General features: G+C 43.6%; 1 protein-coding gene across 1 annotated transcript in view; it reads right to left on the reverse strand.

Moving 5' to 3' along the window:
• GRAMD4 (GRAM domain containing 4) overlaps positions 1-10,251 on the reverse strand; it is an 85,190-nt gene that overhangs the window by 61,218 nt on the left and 13,721 nt on the right. The window contains exon 2 of the mRNA XM_019509365.1: positions 3,407-3,527. Within this exon, the coding sequence (XP_019364910.1) occupies positions 3,407-3,527 (121 nt within the window). The remainder of the gene's footprint in view (positions 1-3,406; positions 3,528-10,251) is intronic.

A 10,251-nucleotide genomic window follows, 5' to 3' on the forward strand; every position in this document is an offset into this window, starting at 1 on the left:
TCCCACAATTGAGGATTCACTCAGGGCTGTTTAAGTTACCCTGAGAGATCACTGAAAAGCAAAGAGGCAGAAAGTTTTTTTAGTTGCACTCCGCACCCAACCCCAGATAGACTCTTACCCCAAGCCAAGGTTGAACATTCAACAATAGGTTTTTAGACTTCTCCAATTCAGGATTTAAATAAGAAAAACAAACAAACCACAACACTTTTCATGTGAAACATTGCAGTTTTTGGCACTTGCTAGCCGTTGTCCGTATATATTGTAAAGCCTACATTCCCTCCCGGCTGATGGCCTACTCACTGGCAGTGTCACCCAGGTATCCTGGTAGCTGTTCCTTCTCACTTGCCATGACTTGATCTCGTATTACTGGGACCCAGTTCCCCGCAGCTGAATGCCAGCTGCCACTGCTGTATGCTCCAAGGTACCCCCTTGGGGCAGTTGCCCCTTGGTTGAGACTTTGCTATCTTTAGTCCATTTATAGCATTAGTCCCAGCCACCTGGGGGGGTTCAGTCGGCCCTCTGGCCCTTTACTGCTCCTCATCATGTCATCAAGGGGCCCTTCTTGGTCAGCTGCCACCCCTTGCTATCCCTAGGCCCTCTTCCAGCGGGTTTTGCAATCCTGGGGCACAATCCACTCCTGCCCTTCCTTCATTCCTACAAAGACAGAGAGCCCAGCGAGGCTGGTGGCCCACAACCCAGGCTCGTCCCCATGTCAACGTCCTCCCTAGACGTTTCTGATCTGGGTCTGGTTTCTTTACAGTTTTCCTCACCAGAACCACCACTGCTAGTCACAGCTTCCCCGCACAGGCTGCTCTTGGGAAGCAGCACTCCTCCAAACACTGCGCAGCACAGCCGGATCAGCTGCCCCATCTCTGACTGCCCGCTGATCCACTCCGGTGTTTGCCTCTCCAGCGTGCCTTCGACTCTTCCTAGAGACCCCTCACAGGAGCCAGAAGTACTTCTGCCGACCTGCTACGCCCCAATCCGGAGGGAGATTATGCTTCAGAAATGCCATGACAGAACCAGCTTTCCACTCCCGTGTGGCACCTTCACTGAGGTAGGTGACAGAAGCAGGTTATTTCCTGGGCTTTCTCTTCCCCCTTCACCCATTTTAGTTGCAAGTTTTGTATCTGAAGCTCTTAGAGACATCATCTGAAACCAGCCTCATACCCGTGTTTCAGTAGCGCCAAGAGGCATCAAAACCAGGATTCACTGCACTGCGTTGAACATGCAAATCAAAAGAAAAGGAGCTGGGAGGCAACAGGAGAGAGAAAGAGTACCAAGCCTGCACAAGACGGTATAACTATTAAAAAAAAAAAATGGATGTGGATGTCTCAACATGTGGTTTACTTCCTCTTCAAGATCATAAACAAAAATATTAGACTCTTGCCAGTCTGTACTCTAGCCCCTAGATAATCCCACTCAAATGGATATACTGCCAATCCTTTTGTTTGAGTCTTTTCAACCATGACAGACTTCCTATTGAAATCAGTGCAATTTTCCAGCCTGATACACTATCAAATCCTTTAGTAAATCCAAATACTGCAGCATAGATTATACTCCCTTCATCCACCAGTTTTCCAATTCTATCAAAGTAGCAACTCAACTTCATTTGTTCTGAAAAGATTTATGCATGTAGATGCTGATGCAACGCTATGTAAAATATTCCATATTTATATTTTCCAAATATAAAATATTTGGAAAATATTCCGTATTCCATATATATAATTTTATATATAAAATTTTGCAGACCCAGCAGAGTGACATGCCTCTTCTTCCCCTTTCTCTAAATCATCACTCAACTGTCCTCTTCCACTTTGAAATCTAACTTGGAAGTGTGAGTTTGGCAAAACAGACTGCATATTTTAAACCATGTTCCATTCAGCAGGCACCACCATATGAAGAAAACCTGAAAACACAGCTAATACTATGGGATGCTCACACAGGGCACTGATGCTTCTACATATACAAAAACATTTAGCCTTGGTTTATCTAGGAAGATCCATGGAAGGGGACAGGAAACAGAAATAAGCTAGGAAACTAAACCAAAAATACCCTAGAACTGAGCTGGAACAATAGCACCAAACAGCACCACTGACCACGCCAGCAACTCAACTAAAATACTCACTGTATGTATTCACTACCACTGGAGCTCAGCATCCATCTCCCAAATTGTACCCACAGTAGGCTGGATTCATCCCCAGTCAAGACAAAATTTTATCAGTGTTATTTCAGCAAGGCTTCACTTGGCAGTCCAACCAGAAAACGGACAAAGGGATTTCCATCACCTGCATCTCCTGCCCCGAAGCACTAATCCTAACATAATCCTCAAGCTCAATGCTCCATCAACCAGAAAGCAATAGCTGTGAATTTCATCAATCGTAATCCTGTCTCTTTACAACAGAAGAAATAAGAAGCAAAAAAACAGTAAACTGAGTTAGAACATAGTTGATCTAGACAGTCTCCAAACCAGAAGCAAACAGCCAAATTATGCAATTCTGTAATGTAAAGGCAGTTAGCGTTAATTAGCCACTTTAATAACTTAAGGGCTCCGGTAGCTTCTAAATCATTGGAAATGTTTAATTCAAGACTTGATATTTTCCTATACCTCTAATCACAGTTCAAACTACAGCATAAATTCAGGGAAGTCCTCTGACTAGAAAATAATATAAAAATATGAGTGGGTGGTTATGTATCAGGTCAGCAGGCAGAGCCCATTCATCCTTATACTAACATATCTGAACATTAGTTACATTGACAACAGTGAAAAGGTAAACAATTCATTTGTCCTAACATATCAGTTTAACTACCCAGCCAATCTGTTACAAATGTAGAAGTACCACTTCAGGATCCTGAAGCTTTCGCATTTCTCAATATGATAACCTCTACATACAAATAGGAATTCTGCCATTTCTATATTTACTTTGCAGACATTGCACAGACCGCTGATTTCTCCATTTAGCAATAATAGCTGTATAATTAAAAAGGGGAAAAGCATGTACAAGACATTTGACATATTGAGCATTTCCTGTGCATATGCTTTGATCTAATCGCTTGAATGGGGATGAACAACAGACAGACAGTATTTCCTTTTTTCTCCCTTCTCACAATTAAATTACCAGGTAAGGAAATAAAAAAGGGCTTCCTTTAGATGTTAAAATACACGAGCTTCACAATCTTCATACACTGCATGGCATGTTTAAATGCAATACTTCTTTTATTTTAAAAGTCAAATTATACCAGAACTGGTTTTAAACCCGTCTCTTTTCCAAAGACTGCACCACACACAGTATATATGCATATATACAGATGCACATGGTATTCCCACCCCCCACACCAGCACACATCAAGTCAGATTTCAATAGCCTCAGACACCCCCTTTCCATAAAGCATTTTTCATACTTACGTAGAAAGTGTTTTTCCAGTAAGGCGATTTCCAGGTGACCTTTGATCTCATTTAGTCTATCAGACTCTGTCCTGTTAAAATCCTGAACACCTGAAGCCATGTTGACGGTCCCTGGACCAGCCTATTAAAAAACAGAAGAAAAAACACAAAACACATTGATGGCTCAAAAGGAAGCTTCTTCCCGAAGTGTCATCTGAATACACCAGTTTACTTCCACAGCTGTAGACAGCTGCGTGAAAACCATGTAAGCATTTTAAGCAAAGCCTAAAATGTATCAACTCAGCAAGTCTCTCATTCAGCATTAGATTACCACAATGAATCAATGAGCGCTAAATCAAAGGCACGGCATCTCTCAGACAGGTTTGCTGAGTGAGCTTGCGCAGACCGCAGGGAGTTCCAGAATGAAAGATTGTAGTTCCGCTGCAACATCGCCATTCCTTATCCTTTCTTCTGCTGCTTAGAAGCACGTTTCAAACAGCAACCCTCCCCCACATTCAAGCCAATGAAATGCACACAGCCAATTAAATGTGTGTAAGGAGAAGGGGGGAAAAGAGCATACAACAGATTTTTCTGAACACAGACAGACACTGTATAAATGCTCTCTTGTGCACGTGCTAATGCTTTTGAATTAAGCCATGATAATGATGGAAGGAACCCTGCAGTCACGATGCAGGGACAGCCACACACAGAAAGGACTATATGGTTACTGTTAGGTTTAAGGGATATAGGTGGTGCCAAAACAACTCTTGCTGCAGGGCTGACACCTCAGGTTCCTACTCTTTTGGCTGTGATTTATTACAGTTTTTAAACAGCAGCAGCTGAATGAAACTAAGCATCAGAAATACCACAGAATGGGTAAATGACAAAGAAAGCATGGCTAATAAGAGAAGCAACAGCAGCAGCCTCCACAAACCAAGCTATCACAGAAACATATGTATTTGCACAGTAACAGGCAGGTGAGAATATTTGTTTCTTGTAAATTATATATTTCCAAAAATAACATTTCTCTTCTGCAGATGGTTAGCTAAATGCACATTAAGACAGATGCACGCAGCTTGCAGCGGTAGTAGTATTGTTTAGGGATAACATTGGTAGCAGCTCCAAAAGCTTTCAGCTTCTGAATAGCAAAAGGGAATTTTTGTTCTTAGCCCACAATTAAGCCTTCTTTACACCTTCAGACCTCAAGTGAGAATGCCTGAAAGCCAGTTTAAATAAAGTACATGTAATAAAGGAAATGTAACAAGTAAATGCAACATTTGTTCAACATAAAAACCCCACATTTAGAGATGGTTAATTTTGCAGGCTTCCCCCGATTTGCCCAAGGATTTACAGGAAATACAGGCACTATTCATCATAATATTGTCACAGCATTTATCTTCTCTTTTTGGAATAACTGGCCCATCATCACACTATTTTGTTATAGTACATATTCTCTCAAGTTCTGGCTAAATAGATGAAGGCTGAACTTCTAGGCTTTGCCAAGGATAACATGCAGTTAAGCTAGAATTCAAATTTACAATGCACGAGCTATCCCATAGTAGTTCCCCATGCGGACTCTTCTAGTGTACACAGAGAAAATGCACACAGGAAGTTACTGCAGAGTAGTTAGTGAGCACTAAACTTGCATTCTGGTATCCTGCCTGCTACCCTTGCCTATGTAGCCCAATCCCCATACAAATGAACTACATTAATTATACTAGTGCACTAACGAAGCAGTTACAAGACTTAACTTGTTACTGCTTGAGAGGTCTGAAGGAAATCCAAGGAGGGCGATAGAAATGCAAAATGCATCAAAAGCAGCTCTTCTACCTCATTTCTGTCACAACACACTTTCACACAGTCAAAAAAGGAAAGCTGTTGCATTAAGTTGTGCTTGGGGCACCAGCCTATACTTCTATTATATTAAATTACAAAAAAGGGCTTCCTTCTGGCATTATTCAGTATGGGCATGCAATACATTGGGTAGCCTGTCAATCTGCCCAAAGGTGGGCATGAACATGCTGTTACCCCTCCATTTCTGAAAAATTGGCTTCAGCTTCAAAAGATACACATTTAACAAAGCACAAGTGACAAAGCCTCAACTCCCAGCTCGGAGGAGATAACACAGGGCTGTCTGAGGAACTGTGCCAGAGCATACCATTCCTCACGCTGTGTAAGGTCAGAGAACAGGATGCCACCATACCCGGCAGAAATGTTTGCTGAAAAACCTCATCAGACAAGCCCTGCAAGGACACTTAACCTGATCCCCACTTTTCAGGTGCCCCACAAAAATCAAGTACACAGAATTTCTTAAGTCATCCACAGCTTTCTTTTGTTTTTGCCTGGGAGAGAGGGGTGTTAAATTTAGAAGCAAGTATGCAAGCTTGACCAGAGAGGGGAAAACAAAGCTGCTACTACCTGGAGACATTTAAAAAAAAAAAAAGTTAACAAGGCATACCACTGTACCACTGTAGCCACACACGGACAAAGACCTCACTTAGCCCATGTACTGACATTCAGTTTCTACTGGAAGAATTACAGCTTCCAGAATCCACAAGTGTGCAAGCACTCCACCTTTTCCAACTTGGAGCAAAAATGGCCACTATGGAAGAAAAGTGACCCGAATACAATCAGGTAGAAATCACTCCTAGGAGAATGAATATCTGTGCACCTTCCCCTGCCTTAACTCCTGAGGACAAGAGTAGATCTGTGGAATAGCCTCCCATGTCCTCCAGAGACTGGGATCACCCCAGTACAGGGCAGGTGGAAGAGACGGGGGGCAGTGGGCAGCTGCACACAAGCATGCCCTTTCCTACTTCTTTATGATACACAGAGAAAGCTTAGAGGGAGTTCTCTTTGTTTTCTGCTTATATTTGTTACTTTAAAAACCTTCACTCCCTCTATAGCAGGGCGGACACTTATTTTGGCAGGAGGGCTACTTAATGAGTTTTGGTGAGCTGTCGAGGGCTGCATGGGTAGCCCCACCCCTTGACAGTTGTCCCATCCCCTGGTTGCCATATTGGGACCAGAAGTCCTACCCCTAACCCCCGACCTTTGCCACTGGAAGTTCCTCCTCTTGCCCCCTGGAAATACTCCTTTTGGAGAGGAGAATTGCCATCTTGGAACCAGAAGAAAAGAAATCATACACTAACAGTCAAACACCTACTATAACATTTTAATTTTATAACAAAAAAATATTTGTCATGTCATGATTTGTGTTTGTGTACTGTATATACAGGGGAATGCATAACTCAAAAATAAAGTCTTACTCTTGTATATTGTGTATGGGAGGTATGGGGGTGCATATATGACAGGTAGTGGGGAGGTGCATGTGTGGGGGGCTTCTGAGGGGGTATGGCTATGTATGGGGGGCATAGAGTATGTTGTGGGGTATGTGTATATGTGGGGGCATTATGGAAGTAGGGTGTGGGGGGTGTGGGGATCCCCACACACTCCCCCACATGGTGTGCAGCCTCCACTGCCCTACGCAGGTGCTGACAGCGCGCGGCTTCAGCCAGCACTGCATATGGGGGTAAGAAGCGCGCCCTGCCCAGTGCCTCTATTGTAAGGGCTCTGCACAACGTGCATGCAGCTCCTGCACTGGAGCTGGCTGCCTTCCCTGCCCCGGCTGCACAGATCCCAGGACTCCACAGGGAAGCAGAGTCCACAGCTGCCCTCCACTTCCAGTGGAGTCCTGGGACCTGCGCAGCCAGGGAAGGCAGCCAGCTCCAGTGTGGGGCTGGATAAGGGTGGGCTGGGCAGGGTGTGTTCCTCGCCCCCATGTCCAGTGTTGGCTGGAGCTGCACACTGCTGAGTGCCAGCACCTGTACAGGGCACAAGCACCCCAGCCAGCAGCAGGGGCTGTGTGCCATGGTGGGGGGAGAGGTGAATGTATGGGGGTTCCCCACATCCTCCCTCACACCCATACCCTACCCAGCCAACTCAGTGCCACTACCAGTCCCAGCCCCACCCAGCTGCAGCTGCCCCCACCCCTGCCACTTCCCAACCTGGTGCCCAGAGCAGGTGGGACACTGGGGAAGCCAAGCAGGCCCCCTGGGGCCAGCTGGAGCAGCAACAGCCCTGCCCTGCCCAGAAGATGCTGGTAGCTGGGCTGGGCCCTTCCGCCCATGAGTGGGAGCAAGATGCAATAGGGTATGTTGGGGGTGGGATGTATACCTGGATGCCTCCCACCCTCATGGAGTACAGTTAATTGGTGGGTGCCCGTGGGCTGGATGAAAGTAACTGGCAGGCCGCATTTGTCCGTGGGCCATATTTTGTCCAAGCCTGATCTATAGCCTGGCCAATGACACATTGTGTTGGGCACCTGATGTCCAACTCTGACTAGCTGACTTCAATTTGTTCCTAGTCTACTGAGTTGGGGGTTACCATAAGATTTAGTAGATTTTGTGGTGATTTGCTGAATTAAGACTATAGTGAAGATAAGACCCAGGATGGAGAGATCACTTAAGTGCCATCACTAGAATCAAAACAGGTTGGCAACAAAACAGAAGCGGGGGAAAATCAGCTTCGTTGTTTACAGACTTGTAGGAAATAAAACTGTGAGCGGGACTTAAAGGCTTCTAAACACATACCAGCAGAGTGGTGCATGCAGACGTGCCCAGTTATTCAAAAAAACCCTACCAGGTCATCTTTCAACCTCAGTCAGTATTCAGACCAGAAGCCCCTGAATTCTAGGGACCAGTATCCTCTGTAGCATTTGTGATTAAATGAACTGCATTATGACTAGAGTGACAGTCCATGTGCAGTAGGTGACAACACACTACACTACTGTAGAACCACAAGCAACGTTCTGAGTCAAAGCTCGATCCCTCCAGCACCTCCATTTTTATTAGAGTTTACATTTGAAAACACAGCCAAAGCAGAGACGAAGAACTATGCATGACTGACACGATAAACCCGCATATTTCAAAAAGGAACCGAGTGTCAAAACTGTTCTGACCTGATGTGGCCTTTCCAAGTTCTTTGCAATAAAAGAATGCTCTATTATTTTTCTGTAGTCTAGAAATGAGTGAAAGCTAAAAACTGTCATCTTCCAAGGAATGCCTTGAATCTAACAAGGTTGAAAACCACTGCTTTAGGATATATACATTTAAGGATGTAAATAGACACAAACTTTCAGCCATTTGAGCAGTCAAAGTGGAGTTACTGTACTGGATGCACATGCCCGAGCAGCAACTGCTACAGCTGCATGCTCCTGCAATGGGTTAGAGTGAACTAAAAATCACTGTAACCCTAAAACAGAATGAAACCAAGTAATTTGGTTAGTTATCACTAAGTACTTCTTGAGTGGAAGGCTGGTGATGGAGTTAACTTTTTTTTTTTTTTTTTTTTAAGAAGTCATGCTAATGCAGCCACACACAGGCAAAAAGAGCTTACTTAGGCCATATACAGACTGGCAAGAAAGATTTTTTGTTAAACAAACATGCTCTGAATTATTTAGAAAGTTTGAAAAGTAGCAAATGTTAGTTCTAAGGTTCTATCAACACAGGGAATGGACTCCAGAATAAAAAAAACTGGTTGCACGTTTAATGTAGAATGAAAGTATTTTAGATTGAACAATACATATTTACGCTCTCATTTGGGAAGAGGGGCTGGGGTGGCATGGGTGTTAAGGTACACAACTGACATGCTAGATGTTGCAAGTTCAAGACCACAGCAAAAGCGCTAATGGTGCTGCCTTGTCGGATTCCAATGAATCTGTGAATTCTGCTAGATACCATGTCACAACAAGGACATGAAAAGGAGGAGGAGTCTGGAAGAAAAAGTGATGCTCACAGAAAAAGTGCATACAAGCTTAGGGCTTAACTGATTTATGGAGAAAAGCAGCAATTTTTTTCTGAAATAAAAACATCTACATGGGGAACTAAACCAGAATAATTATTCTGAATTATTTCTCTGCAAAGGCAAGCCCAGCTATAGTCTATTTAACCTCAAATACTTGTGCTGTCTAGGTTAGATGTGAGGCTAACAGATCAATTACTGAAACAGCAGCATTCATATGGTTGGTATCTTCAGGCACTGCAGACACAGGTCATTGATACAGCCAATTTAGATCAAACTATTAACCTTACAAGATTAGAGAAAGCCAAGCTATATTGGGATGGCAATTTAAAATTAATATGTTCTGTACTGGAGTAAATCAGATTTAGCCCTAATGTACAGATTAGGAATTTGCATAAATAGCAAGAGATTATGCTGAAAAGACATATGACAGAACAACAAAGTACCCAGTTAATGAAAAAACCTCAACTGGCAGTTTAGCATAACCTTGTATAACTTTTGTATAACCTTGATTTTTCCTAGAGACCATACTAAAATAAATCACCACACACTTGTCCAAGCTTTTTTTGTACAGTAATATTAAAACAAATGGAATTGATACATGACACTACATAATATTTTTTTTCATACCTTGGACACAAAGCACTTTGCAAAAGTTGAAAAAGCCCTACTAGTCTGTTTTATAGACGGTGAAGCTAAGGCTCAAGAGTCAAGAGACTGGCCAAGGTCACTGCCACTCAGATCTGCCATTTCCAGTCTGAACCCATCACCATAAATGGATGTCACATCTTAGTGAACCCAATAGCACTACAGCCAAAAGGTTAAAGGATAAATCTAGAAAAAAATATCCAGGTCACATTCTGACAATTTTCAAATATTTGAAAAGCTGCCATAAAGAAGAACAAAAACTGTCCTCATTGGCCACAGAGGGCAGGACAAAGCAGTGAGTTTAAACTGCAGCAAAGCAGATTTAAGCTAAATATCGCAGGCAGAGGAGGGCGGGGGGGGGGGCCCCTTTACTGTCAGGGCAGTAGGACAAAAGAGGGAGCGGCCAGGGGAGGTGG

Source organism: Gavialis gangeticus, unplaced genomic scaffold, assembly GCF_001723915.1.
Source record: "Gavialis gangeticus isolate Ggan-Ray unplaced genomic scaffold, GavGan_comp1, whole genome shotgun sequence".
Lineage (NCBI taxonomy): Eukaryota > Metazoa > Chordata > Crocodylia > Gavialidae > Gavialis > Gavialis gangeticus.